Source organism: Anomaloglossus baeobatrachus, chromosome 10 (assembly GCF_048569485.1).
Source record: "Anomaloglossus baeobatrachus isolate aAnoBae1 chromosome 10, aAnoBae1.hap1, whole genome shotgun sequence".
Classification (NCBI taxonomy): Eukaryota; Metazoa; Chordata; class Amphibia; order Anura; family Aromobatidae; genus Anomaloglossus; species Anomaloglossus baeobatrachus.
Genome location: NC_134362.1, coordinates 11,540,045 through 11,556,260, shown reverse-complemented (window position 1 = coordinate 11,556,260; position 16,216 = coordinate 11,540,045). Strand labels below are relative to the sequence as shown.

The window sequence follows — 16,216 nt, the reverse complement described above, 5'->3', positions numbered from 1 at the left end:
CTGACAATAATAGGGGCACTCTACACTGACACTGATAATAGGGGCACTCTACACTGACACTGATAAAAGGGGCATTCTACACCTGATACTGATAATAGGGGAATGCTACACCTGACACTGATCATAGACACACTCTACAGCTAACACTATTAATAGGAGCATTCTACATCTCACACTGATAATACGAATTGTACCGCATAAAAACAAGGTGACATACTATAAAATTGTCTGAAAAATAAAGATGTTATATCTCCTGGAAGACGATGTAGCCCAAGGACCCGCCTGGACCTTTAGCTGACCCTGCCCTCAATGTGGGGGGGGGGGGGTATGTGGTACACTGTGGGATAGTGGAGGATTTGGTAATCTTGACCTGTGTTGCAGGCAGAGAAGCTAGAAGCAGATTATTCAGCTACATAAAGCTATAGATATATACTGTATCTCTATGTAGCTGAAGGAAGAAGTCAGATTCTTTTGTTCCTATAAAACTACTATAAAGAAATGAGAGAAAAAATTATAAAAATATAATTTTATTTTTCACCCCCCCCCCCCCTCCCCTTTTAATCAAAGCATCAACTTTCATACATATTAAAGCTGCCCTAGCTGTGGAGCCACAGGCGCTGCTGACATCAGAGGGAGGATTTTATACAGATGAAGCTGCATCCTCTGCCTCCACAGCAGATTACACAGGACATAGAGCTCCATTGTACAGAGCAGCGTCTCTGTGTCCTGTATTCTAGAGGGAGAGGAAAGATTTTTTCAGCTAATAAAATTATTAAAACAAATAAAAAATTAGAATAATGTCATTTTCATCGCGCTTTTTTTTCATATACAATAATAAACATCACAAATCAGCAAATAACATGGACATATCTTTTGCCCTTGTAATCGCAACGACCCGAACAACACGGCGATCAGATTATTTATGGGGATCAGTAAATGGCGAAAAACATAGCGCAATTGATGATTTTTCTTTAACACCCATAAAAAATGTAGTAAAAATGTATCACTGAGGCCGTGTTCACACGGAGCTTAAATGCTGCGTTTTATCTGCACCGCGCAATAACAATCCTCTCTGATTATTGAGTTTGCTGCGTTTTTCATGTGTTTTCCCTGACATTTTATCCATGTTCGGTGCAGATGTGAATGCAGCTTTTTAATGCATTTAATATTACAGAAAAGCTTTTATGCTGTGTGTACAAACAAAACGGCACTTTTTATTTTGCTTGAACTTTTTTCAGGCTCTACAAAGACGTCTATAGCGGAAAAAAAACACCAAAACCGAGCAGTGCAGCAGCGAGGGCGCAGATTTCATGGCGTCACATCCACTTTGCTGGGACATTTAGTCCGTGTTCACATGTAGTGTAAATGACGGGTTTTTCTGCTGCTTTTTTTGCACATAAATTCTGCTGTTTAAACTTTAACTGTCCAAGTAAAGTGCATGTGATTCCATGATAAGACGCCGCTGAAATCTAAGGTTCTGGTGCATTATTTTTCTCTAGAGGTTTCTACGTGGAGCTTAAAGAAACGCAGATACTTTAGCGGAAAATCCGAGCTTTTCTGTACAAATGGGTGTGGCTAGGGGGCGTGGTCAAAATATGCACGTGCCACATACTTTGTCCCTTTTTCTGCTCTCCAGGTATGGGTAAACATGGCGGCCTATAGATGGCGACATTAATTATCCATCAAATGTGGGTTCAGGAATACTCACAGGTGTAAATCCTCCTTACAGGCTTCTGGTGCAGCGTTAATAAATTAAAACTGAAAAAAAAAATGTCACCAATAATGGCCGATTTATGGAATAAAAATCGATTTCCAGGCGCTGCAGTTCCCATACTGTCCACAAGATGTCAGCACATCAGACCTGCTGAGCGGGGGCTGAATGTGCTTCACTTTATTTACATTCCCCCATGGCTTTTTATGCAGCCGGAAGTGCTGGGTGAAATGCTTCCCCCCAGACGCCGGAGGCATGATGTAATGGTTCCGGGGGAGGTGACACGTGGCTCCGGCTGAGGGGCGGGGATTGGGCGGAGGAGGACGGGGATGGCCGGGAACGAGGGGAGAACCGAGAGCTGGACCGTGATTTCTCCTGGTATGTACAGAGGGGACTTGTGCGGGGCTGGGGGTGAGAGGTGACTGCACTGCGGACCTGGGGAGAGGGCGAGCAGCAACTGGGGACGGACTGCAAGTCCCAGCGAGCCCGCATTCTCCACATAGCATCCCCAGGCCGGTGTGCATGGGGCACCACAAGTCCCAGCATGTCCGACGGCTGAGGAAAGTTTTGCTTTACTTTTTTCTTTGCTGTGAAACTTTGGAGAAGCAAAAATTCAATAACGACCCCCCGAGCGCCCCCTTATAGAGTAACAACCCCCCTTATAGAGTGAGGACCCTCCGAGCGCCCCCTCATAGAGTGAGCACCCTCCGAGCGCCCCCTCCTAGAGTGAGGACCCTCCGAGCGCCCCCTCCTAGAGTGAGGACCCTCCGAGCGCCCCCTCCTAGAGTGAGGACCCTCCGAGCGCCCCCTCCTAGAGTGAGGACCCTCCGAGCGCCCCCTCCTAGAGTGAGGACCCTCCGAGCGCCCCCTCCTAGAGTGAGGACCCTCCGAGCGCCCCCTCCTAGAGTGAGGACCCTCCGAGCGCCCCCTCCTAGAGTGAGGACCCTCCGAGCGCCCCCTCCTAGAGTGAGGACCCTCCGAGCGCCCCCTCCTAGAGTGAGGACCCTCCGAGCGCCCCCTCCTAGAGTGAGGACCCTCCGAGCGCCCCCTCCTAGAGTGAGGACCCTCCGAGCGCCCCCTCCTAGAGTGAGGACCCTCCGAGCGCCCCCTCCTAGAGTGAGGACCCTCCGAGCGCCCCCTCCTAGAGTGAGGGCCCTCCGAGCGCCCCCTCATAGAGTGAGGGCCCTCCGAGCGCCCCCTTGTAGGGTAACGGGCGGCACACCCCCCCCCCGAGCGCCCCCTTGTAGGGTAACGGCACCCCCCCCCCCGAGCGCCCCCTTGTAGGGTAACGGCACCCCCCCCCCCCCGAGCGCCCCCTTGTAGGGTAACGGGCGGTACCCCCCCAAGCGCCCCCTTGTAGGGTAACGACCCCATGAGCACCCCCTTGTAGAGTAACGATGCCCCAAGTGCTTCCTGGAGTCGCTACGGTGTGATCAGGGGTCTTGTCCGATACCTGATGGGACCTCGGTGGCGCAGCGGTCAGTCCGATTTCCTCTTTTACATTTTCCTAATTGGAGCCCAAAATCTTCTTTATTTTACCGACATCTCAAACATGTCCCATAGAGATCAGTGACGTGTGACTCGTCCTGGGATGACTGGATTTGGCGCCTGCGGGTCCAGATGATTGTGCGCTAATATGGGTGTGTGTATTAATGTATCAGACGTGTTTATAATGTCCTGGAGCTGCACAGCTGGTATGTAAGGTGACAGCCGGAAACACCGGCCCCGGAGCCTCGGCACTGGCAGGAGCGTGGAGGGTTAGTAACGGTGCTGCTAAAGGGGAGGGAAGGTGCGGATCAAGGGGAGGGAAGGTGCGGATAAAAGGGGAGGGAAGGCGCAGATAAAGGGGAGGAGAAGGCGCGGATAAAGGGGAGGAGAAGGCGCGGATCAAGGGGAGGAGAAGGCGCGGATCAAGGGGAGGAGAAGGCGCGGATCAAGGGGAGGAGAAGGCGCGGATCAAGGGGAGGAGAAGGCGCGGGTCAAGGGGAGGAGAAGGCGCGGGTCAAGGGGAGGAGAAGGCGCGGATCAAGGGGAGGAGAAGGCGCGGATCAAGGGGAGGAGAAGGCGCGGATCAAGGGGAGGAGAAGGCGCGGATCAAGGGGAGGAGAAGGCGCGGATCAAGGGGAGGAGAAGGCGCGGATCAAGGGGAGGAGAAGGCGCGGATCAAGGGGAGGAGAAGGCGCGGATCAAGGGGAGGAGAAGGCGCGGATCAAGGGGAGGAGAAGGCGCGGATCAAGGGGAGGAGAAGGCGCGGATCAAGGGGAGGAGAAGGCGCGGATCAAGGGGAGGAGAAGGCGCGGATCAAGGGGAGGAGAAGGCGCGGATCAAGGGGAGGAGAAGGCGCGGATCAAGGGGAGGAGAAGGCGCGGATCAAGGGGAGGAGAAGGCGCGGATCAAGGGGAGGAGAAGGCGCGGATCAAGGGGAGGAGAAGGCGCGGATCAAGGGGAGGAGAAGGCGCGGATCAAGGGGAGGAGAAGGCGCGGATCAAGGGGAGGAGAAGGCGCGGATCAAGGGGAGGAGAAGGCGCGGATCAAGGGGAGGAGAAGGCGCGGATCAAGGGGAGGAGAAGGCGCGGATCAAGGGGAGGAGAAGGCGCGGATCAAGGGGAGGAGAAGGCGCGGATCAAGGGGAGGAGAAGGCGCGGATCAAGGGGAGGAGAAGGCGCGGATCAAGGGGAGGAGAAGGCGCGGATCAAAGGGAAGAGAAGAAGGCGCGGATCAAAGGGAAGAGAAGAAGGCGCGGATCAAGGGGAGGAGAAGGCGCGGATCAAAGGGAAGAGAAGAAGGCGCGGATCAAGGGGAGGGAAGGCGCGGATCAAGGGGAGGGAAGGCGCACGGGGCCAGAGGGGAGGGAAGGTGCGGATCAAGGGGAGGAGAAGGTGCGGATCAAGGGGAGGAGAAGGTGCGGATCAAGGGGAGGGAAGGCGCGGATCAAGGGGAGGGAAGGCGCACGGGGCCAGAGGGGAGGGAAGGTGCAGATCAAGGGGAGGGAAGGCGCACGGGGCCAGAGGGGAGGGAAGGTGCGGATCAAGGGGAGGGAAGGCGCACGGGGCCAGAGGGGAGGGAAGGTAAGGTGGGAGAGGTGGGTTTGTTTGGGGCTTTATGTTCGTGTTTTTTTTGCGGGTTTATTTTCTGGGCTGTTTGCGGGTTTATTCGCCGGCTTGTGTTTATTGTACATGTCCCGGGTGTCGCGGTGCGATGTCCCGGATTAGGCAGTGTTTTATGTGTATTTTGTTGTAGACTGCTGCGTTTTAGTTTTTGCAGTGACTATAGTTCAGACTGTGTTCTTGCGCTGTCCGCTCACTCGGTGTTGCACCCTGTGGTGTCGGCCCCCCTCGGACCCCGCCGCTCCCGCCGCTCCCCTCGGACCCCGCTGCTCCCCTCGGCTCCCACCTGTTTCTCACCTCTTCTCTTTTTTTTCTGCTCTCAGGATGATGTGGGTCAGGATCCTGCCCTGGCTGCTCTCTGCATCTGCCGCCCTCCACCTCAGCGCTGCCTGCACCCCAGGAAGTCGCGCCTGTGAAAATGCCAACACCTCGACTCTGGACGCCTGGATCTTCTCTCTGATTGGCTCGTTGCTGGTGGGGATCAGCGGGGTGCTTCCGTTACTGGTGATCCCGGTAGAGGCCGGCACTACGCTCAGATCTGAAGGTACGGGCACAGACAAACGTTTCATCCAGCTTTGACCCTCCAGTTTATGTTGTTACTCTGTTATTCCTCCTGGAAACGTCTGTCACCAGTCTCCGGGTCAGCAGGAGGGTGCAGACGGGAAATCCTTACCCCAATTCATGGATTTATTCGCATCAGGTGGAATAATGAGTTATAAGAGAAGATGCTGCGGAGTTATTATGGGGGTGCATTTGCTATAGCAGACATGTCTGCAGATCAGTTTCAGAGTCTTTTTGAAGAAAGCGTCATGTTCCTCTAATCCTGAAAAACGATTTTAACTACTTGGTGACATCCGATGTGAATGCACGGAGCGGGCACAGGTGATGATGGCACTCTGTACACAGCGGGTGCTGGCTGCGCCATACTGATGGCACTCTGTACACAGCGGGTGCTGGCTGCGCCATACTGATGGCACTCTGTACACAGCGGGTGCTGGCTGCGCCATACTGATGGCACTCTGTACACAGCGGGTGCTGGCTACGCCATACCGAAGGCACTCTGTACACAGCGGGTGCTGGCTGCGCCATACTGATGGCACTCTGTACACAGCGGGTGCTGGCTGCGTCATACTGATGGCACTCTGTACACAGCGGGTGCTGGCTGCGACATACTGATGGCACTCTGTACACAGCGGGTGCTGGCTACGCCATACCGAAGGCACTCTGTACACAGCGGGTGCTGGCTACGCCATACCGAAGGCACTCTGTACACAGCGGGTGCTGGCTGCGCCATACTGATGGCACTCTGTACACAGCGGGTGCTGGCTGCGTCATACTGATGGCACTCTGTACACAGCGCGTGCCGGCTGCGTCATACTGATGGCACTCTGTACACAGCGGGTGCTGGCTGCGTCATACTGATGGCACTCTGTACACAGTGGGTGACAGCTGTGCATACTGATGGCACTCTGTACACAGCGGGTGCTGGCTGCGTCATACTGATGGCACTCTGTACACAGTGGGTGACAGCTGTGCATACTGATGGCACTCTGTAGAGAGCAGGTGCTGGCTGCGTCATACTGATGGCACTCTGTACACAGTGGGTGACAGCTGTGCATACTGATGGCACTCTGTAGAGAGCGGATGCCGGCTGCGTCATACTGATGGCACTCTGTAGAGAGCGGGTGGCGGCTGCGTCATACTGATGGCACTCTGTAGAGAGCGGGTGGCGGCTGCGTCATACTGATGGCACTCTGTAGAGAGCGGGTGGCGGCTGCGTCATACTGATGGCACTCTGTAGAGAGCGGGTGGCGGCTGCGTCATACTGATGGCACTCTGTAGAGAGCGGGTGGCGGCTGCGTCATACTGATGGCACTCTGTACACAGCGGGTGACGGCTGCATCATACTGATGGCACTCTGTAGAGAGCAGGTGCTGGCTGCGTCATACTGATGGCACTCTGTACACAGCGGGTGCCGGCTGCATTATACTGATGGCACTCTGTACACAGCGGGTGCCGGCTGCGTCATACTGATGGCACTCTGTACACAGTGGGTGACAGCTGTGCATACTGATGGCACTCTGTAGAGAGCGGATGCCGGCTGCGTCATACTGATGGCACTCTGTAGAGAGCGGGTGGCGGCTGCGTCATACTGATGGCACTCTGTAGAGAGCGGGTGGCGGCTGCGTCATACTGATGGCACTCTGTAGAGAGCGGGTGGCGGCTGCGTCATACTGATGGCACTCTGTAGAGAGCGGGTGGCGGCTGCGTCATACTGATGGCACTCTGTACACAGCGGGTGACGGCTGCATCATACTGATGGCACTCTGTAGAGAGCAGGTGCTGGCTGCGTCATACTGATGGCACTCTGTACACAGCGGGTGCCGGCTGCATTATACTGATGGCACTCTGTACACAGCGGGTGCCGGCTGCGTCATACTGATGGCACTCTGTACACAGCGGGTGCCGGCTGCATTATACTGATGGCACTCTGTACACAGCGGGTGACGGCTGCTTCATACTGATGGCACTCTGTACACAGCGGGTGACGGCTGCTTCATACTGATGGCACTCTGTACACAGCGGGTGACGGCTGCTTCATACTGATGGCACTCTGTACACAGCGGGTGACGGCTGCTTCATACTGATGGCACTCTGTACACAGCGGGTGACGGCTGCTTCATACTGATGGCACTCTGTACACAGCGGGTGACGGCTGCTTCATACTGATGGCACTCTGTACACAGCGGGTGACGGCTGCTTCATACTGATGGCACTCTGTACACAGCGGGTGACGGCTGCATCATACTGATGGCACTCTGTAGAGAGCAGGTGCTGGCTGCGTCATACTGATGGCACTCTGTACACAGCGGGTGACGGCTGCATCATACTGATGGCACTCTGTAGAGAGCAGGTGCTGGCTGCGTCATACTGATGGCACTCTGTACACAGCGGGTGACGGCTGCATTATACTGATGGCACTCTGTAGAGAGCAGGTGCTGGCTGCGTCATACTGATGGCACTCTGTACACAGCGGGTGCCGGCTGCATTATACTGATGGCACTCTGTACACAGCGGGTGCCGGCTGCATTATACTGATGGCACTCTGTACACAGCGGGTGCCGGCTGCTTCATACTGATGGCACTCTGTACACAGCGGGTGCCGGCTGCTTCATACTGATGGCACTCTGTACACAGTGGGTGACAGCTGTGCATACTGATGGCACTCTGTAGAGAGCAGGTGCTGGCTGCGTCATACTGATGGCACTCTGTACACAGCGGGTGACGGCTGCTTCATACTGATGGCACTCTGTACACAGCGGGTGCCGGCTGCATTATACTGATGGCACTCTGTAGAGAGCAGGTGCTGGCTGCGTCATACTGATGGCACTCTGTACACAGCGGGTGCCGGCTGCATTATACTGATGGCACTCTGTACACAGCGGGTGCCGGCTGCGTCATACTGATGGCACTCTGTAGAGAGCAGGTGCTGGCTGCGTCATACTGATGGCACTCTGTACACAGCGGGTGCTGGCTGCGTCATACTGATGGCACTCTGTACACAGCGGGTGCCGGCTGCATTATACTGATGGCACTCTGTACACAGCGGGTGCCGGCTGCGTCATACTGATGGCACTCTGTACACAGCGGGTGCCGGCTGCATTATACTGATGGCACTCTGTACACAGCGGGTGGCAGCTGTGCATACTGATGGCTCCTAAGTGTAATAGCTGAAATTGGAGCCAGTCCTGTGACTCGGCCTCATAGACCAGCCTTCATTTTACAATAGACCTCAATTTCTACATTTCTGCATCATATTGCACGAGCGTCAATCATGCCTCAAAAAACAAAACTCATCTGCGGAGTGAAGGGGGTAGAGGAGATGGTGCTGCTGTGTGCAGAGCTGTGACCGGGCAATGACCAGAGGCAAATAAGAAAAGCCCAATCTGAGGCTCCCGGTGTAAGACTGATGACGTCGCTCCTGCGTCCCGGCCTCCGCCCTGCATGACTGCTCCATTCATTCCCCATAATGACGGCCATTTATTCTGTGTTTCTGATTCCAGAAGGCGCCAAGAGGCTGAAGCAGCTGCTGAGTTTTGCCATTGGAGGTTTGCTGGGCGACGTGTTTCTTCATCTCCTGCCAGAGGCCTGGGCATACACCTGCAGCGCCACCACAGGTACGTGCCCCGCTCCGGCCTGCGCCCCCTCTCCTGCCTTCTGTATGTGCCCCGCTCCGGCCTGCGCCCCCTCTCCTGCCCTCTATACGTGCCCCGCTCCGACCTGCACCCCCTCTCCTGCCCTCTATACGTGCCCCGCTCCGGTCTGCGCCCCCTCTCCTGCCATGTGTATGTGCACCGCTCCGGCCTGCGCCCCCTCTCCTGCCATGTGTATGTGCACCGCTCCGGCGTGCGCCCCCTCTCCTGCCATGTGTATGTGCCCCGCTCCGGCCTGCGCCCCCTCTCCTGCCGTCTGTACGTGCTCCGGCCTGCGCCCCCTCTCCTGCCGTCTGTACGTGCTCCGGCCTGCGTCCCCTCTCCTGCCGTCTGTATGTGCCCCGCTCCGGCCGTCTGTATGTGCCCCGCTCCGGCCTGCATCCCCTCTCCTGCCGTGTGTATGTGCCCCGCTCCGGCCTGCGCCCCCTCTCCTGCCGTGTGTATGTGCCCCGCTCCGGCCTGCGCCCCCTCTCCTGCCGTCTGTGCGTGCCCCGCTCCGGCCTGCGCCCCCTCTCCTGCCGTCTGTGCGTGCCCCGCTCCGGCCTGCGCCCCCTCTCCTGCCGTCTGTACGTGCCCCGCTCCGGCCTGCGCCCCCTCTCCTGCCGTCTGTACGTGCCCCGCTCCGGCCTGCGCCCCCTCTCCTGCCGTCTGTACGTGCCCCGCTCCGGCCTGCGCCCCCTCTCCTGCCGTCTGTACGTGCCCCGCTCCGGCCTGCGCCCCCTCTCCTGTCGTCTGTACGTGCCCCGCTCCGCCCTCCGCCCCCTCTCCTGCCGTCTGTACGTGCGCTCCAGCCTGCGCCCCCTCTCCTGCCGTCTGTACGTGCCCCGCTCCGGCCTGCGCCCCCTCTCCTGCCGTCTGTACGTGCGCTCCAGCAAAGGGATATCTGACATCGGGTATTAGTTATCTCAATATAAGAAGGATTTCGCTTTTTTTTTGCCTTTAAAAACTGACTCAAAGTGATAAAAAAAAAATATATACAGTTAGGTCCAGAAATATTTGGACAGTGACACAAGTTTTGTTATTTTAGCTGTTTACAAAAACATGTTCAGAAATACAATTCTATATACAATATGGGCTGAAAGTGCACACTCCCAGCTGCAATATGAGAGTTTTCACATCCAAATCGGAGAAAGGGTTTAGGAATCATAGCTCTGTAATGCATAGCCTCCTCTTTTTCAAGGGACCAAAAGTAATTGGACAAGGGACTCTAAGGGCTGCAATTAACTCTGAAGGCGTCTCCCTCGTTAACCTGTAATCAATGAAGTAGTTAAAAGGTCTGGGGTTGATTACAGGTGTGTGGTTTTGCATTTGGAAGCTGTTGCTGTGACCAGACAACATGCGGTCTAAGGAACTCTCAATTGAGGTGAAGCAGAACATCCTGAGGCTGAAAAAAAAGAAAAAATGCATCCCGGGGTCCCCGCCAGCCTTATTCCTCTGGGATGGTGCATAACCGCTGCAGCCAATCACTGGTCATCAGGATGGTTTTTCCGGGATGTTTATGGCTCCACCTCTGGGACCACCACTAATCTGCAAACAAGGGGCATTGATGACCAGTGAGCTGCATTGCCCAGTCAGTCCAGACACCATAACATCCGTGCCCCCTGTGTCTGGTATGGCCGCTCTGCAGGGAGCTCCAGGGTCCCAGTGTAACGGCAGCATTGTCGCCCTCTCTGTGTTTTGCTGATTTATTGGAGGAGACGCTCAGTGATCGCACATTGATGACCTGGCCGATAGTTCATGTTAAACCCTGAACAATCCCTTTTTCTTTATCGTTCCTATGGGAGACCCAGACCATGGGTGTATAGCTTCTGCCTCCGGAGGACACACAAAGTACTACACTAAAAAGTGTAGCCCCTCCCTCCTAGCATATACACCCCCTGGATAACCAAATATAGCCAGTTCAATGCTTTTGTGTTCAGGAGGCATACATCCACACATGCATTCTCATCTGATTTTTGATTTTTGGAAAGAGTTTGAAGAAAAGCGGGTCCAAGCCTGGACTCCCGGCATGTCCCTTCTCACCCCACTGTGTCGGCGGTGTTGTTAAGGTTGATTTCAGGGCTGGAGCCTTACATGCCGCGCTCCTTCACCATCCCTCGGGCTCTGGCTTGAAGTGGGAGCCAGCACGGTTCTCCCTGCCTTGCAGGAGACCGGTCTCCATCCGCAGCCCTTTCAGGATCCTGCCGGACGGAGCACTCATCCCCAGGGACTGGAAACCCTGCGTCTCACAAGCTAAGTATCTGAGACGTTATTGTCGGGGGGTCCCTTGTACTTTATTGTTGGGGAGAGTGGGCTGTGTATCTATTCTCACATTTCCGGCCAGTTCTCACCTGAGAACCGCGCCGATGGTGCCTGCGCGCCGGCCGCATCGTTAAATTTAGGCCCCGGCTTCGCCTGAGGCCTAGTTTCGATTTCACTGCCCCTGCATGTCAATCATGCAGAGGGACAGTGCGGCTCCGCCCAGCGGCCGTTCGGCACAGGGGAGGGACACTCCTCTCTGAGGAAATATTCCCTCCCCTGTATATCTCCTTGGCCCTCTGGATCCCGCTCTTAGAGTAGGCCCCGCCCCCTCTCCTCGCTCCGGCGCCATTTTATCAGCATTCTCACAGCGATCGGCGCTGGCTGCAGCATCTCTCTGGGGGTCCGGGCTGTGGGATCTGGAGGGCACACAAACGGTCGGGTAAGCCACAACCTCCGGTTGTGGACCTGCTTATATACTCTCTGGGGGTCATTCTGGCTCAGAGCCCCCACTTCAGCAGCATGTCTCACACAAGGAGCAAGGCTGTACACAATATGCACTGCATGTAAGCTCGTGCTGCCTGAACCGAGCACATATCCACATTGTGATGCCTGCTCTAACCTGACGATGCCTCAGCCTGGTATCGCACCCACAGTGGTCCCTCCGGCTGCTCCGGCTCCGGTGGCTGAACCCCCGGCTTGGGTAGAATCCTTCTCTAGGTCAATCTCCCAGTCTTTTGCCGACTCCATGGGACAGCTGTCCCGGACTCTGCTGAGCATGCATCAGCCCCCTTCTCAGGGTGCCTCTGCTGCGAGGGCTCGCTCAGCAAAGCTCACAGAGGATTCTTCATCTGGTCTCAGACCCCGTCCTCCTAAAAGGAGACGCAGGGTCCCCTCTCCTTCCTCGTCCCGTGGCTCTGATTGACGAGCTGACTCGCAGGACGAGGAGGATGCCTTTACTGGGGGCTCGGACGCTACCTCCATGTGCCCCATTGATCTGTCCGAGGGTGACACAGATGTTAGTGATTTGATTGCGTCCATTAATACTGTACTGGACCTCAATCCGCCAGTATCAGAGGAGCAACCCTCTCTGGCAGAAAAGCACCAGTTTACCTCGCCTAAGAGAACAAGGAGTGTGTTCTTTAACCACTCCAGTTTTCAGGCCGCTGTGACCAAGCCCAGGGCCTGTCCTGACAAACGCTTTCCAAGCGTGGTTCTGATGACCGTTTTCCCTTTCCACCAGAGGTGGTCAAGGAGTGGCCTCACTCACCAAAGGTAGACCCTCCGGTGTCTAGACTCTCAGCCCGGACAGTTGTATCTGTGGCTGATGGCACCTCTCTTAAGGATCCCACTGACCGCCAGGTTGACCTCCTGGCCAAGTCTGTCTATGAGGCGGCAGGGGCCTCGTTCTCCCCATCCTTTGCAGCAGTGTGGGCTCTCAAAGCCATCTCTGCTTCTCTAGAGGAGATGCATTCCCTCACCAGGGACTCTATGCCCGAAATGCTTGCCTTAACGTCTCAGGCTTCAGCCTTTTCATCCTATGCCATGTCTGCCATGCTGGAGGCTTCTAACCGCACTGCGGTGGCCTCCGCTAATTCCCTCGCTATCCGCAGGATCTTGTGGCTTCGAGAGTGGAAGGCAGACGCTTCTTCAAAGAAGTACCTTGCTGGACTCCCCTTTGCTGGGCCCCGGCTGTTCGGTGAACAGCTGGATGAAATTATTAAGGAAGCTACTGGCGGGAAGAGTACTTCCTTGCCACAAACTAAAACCAGGAAACCTGTCCAGGGCAGGAACCAGTCGAGGTTTCGTTCCTTTCGTTCCTCCAACTGGTCGTCCTCTAAGCCCTCGGCCTCGTCCACTAACTCAGCCAAGGACCAAAAACCCAACTGGCGCACGAAGCCGCGTCCCCAGAAGACCGCAGGAGCTGCTGCCACTAAGGCAGCCTCCTCTTGACTATCTGGCCGCGCCAGCAACGTCCTTGGTCGGTGGCAGGCTCTCCCACTTTGGCGACGTGTGGTTTCAACACGTCTCCGATCAGTGGGTGCGGGATATCATCTCCCACGGCTACAGGATAGAATTCTCTTCCAGCCCGCCAAACAGATTTTTTCTGTCAACTCCCCCCTGCTCCAAGGCCACCGCCTTCTCTCAGGCCGTGGCATCCTTGCAGGCCAACGGAGTAATTGTACCGGTTCCCACCCGGGAACGGTTCAGAGGTTTCTACTCAAATCTCTTCCTAGTCCCCAAAAAGGACGGTTCCTTCCGGCCCATCCTGGATCTCAAGCTTCTCAACAAGCATGTTCAGGTGCGGCACTTTCGCATGGAGTCTCTGCGATCAGTCATTGCCTCAATGACTCAAGGAGATTTCCTAGCATCCATCGACATCAGAGATGCCTATCTGCATGTGCCAATTGCAGTTTCACCCCAGCGTTGGCTACGTTTTGCAATCGGAGAGGAACATTTCCAATTCGTGGCTCTCCCCTTCGGGTTAGCCACGGCCCCTCAAGTATTCACCAAGGTCATGGCAGCAGTGGTTGCGGTTCTGCACCTCCAGGGGTTGGCAGTGATCCCTTACCTGGACGACCTTCTGGTAAAGGCTTCATCCAGTGCAGACTGTCAGCGGAGTGTCTCGCTCACTCTCGCCACTCTAGTCCAATTCGGGTGGCTTGTCAATCTGCCCAAGTCCACTCTGACTCCGACCCAGAAACTCACGTACCTAGGGATGCAATTCGAGTCTCTGCCGGCACTTGTGAGGCTGCCCTTAGTCAAACAACAGTCCCTCCAGCTAGCGGTGCGCTCTTTGCTGAGGCCTCGCCGTCATTCCATCAGGCACCTAATGCAGGTGCTGGGTCAGATGGTGGCGTCAATGGAAGCGGTTCCATCTGCGTCCTCTGCAGCTGGACATTCTCCGCTGTTGGGACAAGCGGCCTTCCTCCTTGCACAGGTTAGTGGCTCTGTCGCCACAGACCAGGAGCTCTCTTCAGTGGTGGCTTCGGCCCCTCTCTCTGTCTCAGGGACGCTCCTTCCTGACTCCGTCCTGGGTGATCCTCACCACGGATGCCAGCCTATCCGGCTGGGGAGCGGTATATCTCCACCACAGAGCGCAGGGCACCTGGACTCCGTCCGAATCAGCCCTCTCGATCAATGTGCTGGAAATCAGAGCTGTGCTTCTAGCTCTCTTAGCCTTTCACCACCTGTTGGCGGGCAAGCACATTCGAGTCCAGTCAGACAATGCGACAGCGGTTGCCTACATCAATCACCAAGGCGGGACTCGCAGCCGCCTGGCAATGTTGGAGGTTCAACGCATCCTTCAGTGGACGGAGGACTCCAAGTCCACCATATCCGCAGTCCACATCCCAGGCGTGGAAAACTGGGAAGCAGATTATCTCAGCCGTCAAACCGTGGACAGTGGCGAGTGGTCCCTGCATCCGGCAGTGTTTCAGTCAATCTGCTGCAAGTGGGGCACTCCGGAAGTGGATCTAATGGCATCCCGGCACAACAACAAGGTTCCGGTTTATGTGGCTCGCTCCCACGATCCTCAGGCATTCGCCGCGGACGCGCTGGTTCAAGATTGGTCCCAGTTTCGTCTGTCTTACGTGTTTCCCCCTCTAGCTCTCTTGCCCAGAGTCCTGCGCAAGATCAGAATGGAGGGCCGTCGGGTCATCCTCATTGCTCCAGACTGGCCCAGGCGAGCTTGGTACCCAGACCTGCTCCATCTGTCCGTAGAGGTGCCGTGGCATCTCCCGGACCGTCCAGACCTTCTCTCACAAGGTCCGTTTTTCCGCCAGAATTCTGCGGCTCTCAAATTGACGGCGTGGCTCTTGAGTCCTGGATCTTGACGACTTCTGGTATCCCTCCTGAAGTCATCTCCACTATGACTCGGGCTCGGAAGTCTTCCTCGGCCAAAATATATCACAGGACCTGGAGAATTTTCCTGTCCTGGTGTCGCTCTTCCGGCCATGCTCCTTGGCCTTTTTCCTTGCCGACCCTCCTGTCCTTTCTACAGTCCGGTCTGCAGCTAGGACTATCCCTCAATTCCCTCAGTTGTTCCAGCGGCGTATCGCCCGGCTGGCTCAGGTGCGCACCTTCATGCAGGGCGCATCTCACATCATTCCGCCTTACCGGCGGCCCTTGGATCCCTGGGACCTTAATCTGGTCCTCACGGTTTTGCAGAAACCCCCCTTTGAGCCTCTTAAGGAGGTTTCTTTGTCTCGTCTTTCACAGAAAGTGGTCTTTCTAGTGGCCATAACTTCCCTCAGGAGAGTCTCTGATTTGGCTGCGCTCTCTTCGGAGTCACCTTTTTTGTTTTTTCATCAAGACAAGGTGGTTCTCCGTCCGACTCCGGACTTTCTCCCTAAGGTGGTATCTCCTTTCCACCTTAACCAGGACATTTCCCTGCCTTCCTTTTGTCCGGCTCCTGTTCATCGCTTTGAAAAAGCGTTGCATACTCTGTATCTGGTGCGGGCGCTCCGGATCTATGTGTCTCGCACCGCTGTTCTTAGGCGGTGCACCTCTCTTTTCGTGCTGACCACAGGTCGGCGTAAGGGCCTCTCTGCTTCTAAGCCGACCCTAGCTCGTTGGATTAGGTCGGCCATATCCGATGCCTACCAGAGTACTCAGGTGCCTCCCCCGCCGGGGATCAAGGCACACTCGACCAGAGCTGTCGGTGCCTCTTGGGCTTTCAGGCACCAGGCTACGGCTCAGCAGGTCTGTCAGGCTGCCACTTGGACTAGTCTGCACACCTTTTCAAAGCACTACCAAGTGCATGCTCATGCTTCGGCAGATGCGAGCTTGGGCAGACGCATCCTTCAGGCGTCTGTCGCCCATTTGTGAAGTTAGGTTTTGCCTACTTCTCAGTTTCTGTTTATTTCCCACCCATGGACTGCTTTGAGACGTCCCAATGTCTGGGTCTCCCATAGGAACGATAAAGAAAAAGAGAATTTTGTTTA

General features: G+C 55.8%; 1 protein-coding gene across 1 annotated transcript in view; it reads left to right on the top strand.

Moving 5' to 3' along the window:
- Window positions 1–2,012: 2,012 nt before the first annotated feature.
- SLC39A13 (solute carrier family 39 member 13) overlaps window positions 2,013–16,216 on the top strand; it is a 32,471-nt gene continuing 18,267 nt past the window's right edge. Inside the window, exons 1-3 of the mRNA XM_075326623.1 lie at window positions 2,013–2,089; window positions 5,142–5,362; window positions 8,883–8,996. Of these exons, the coding sequence (XP_075182738.1) occupies window positions 5,143–5,362; window positions 8,883–8,996 (334 nt within the window). The 5' untranslated portion in view covers window positions 2,013–2,089; window position 5,142. The remainder of the gene's footprint in view (window positions 2,090–5,141; window positions 5,363–8,882; window positions 8,997–16,216) is intronic.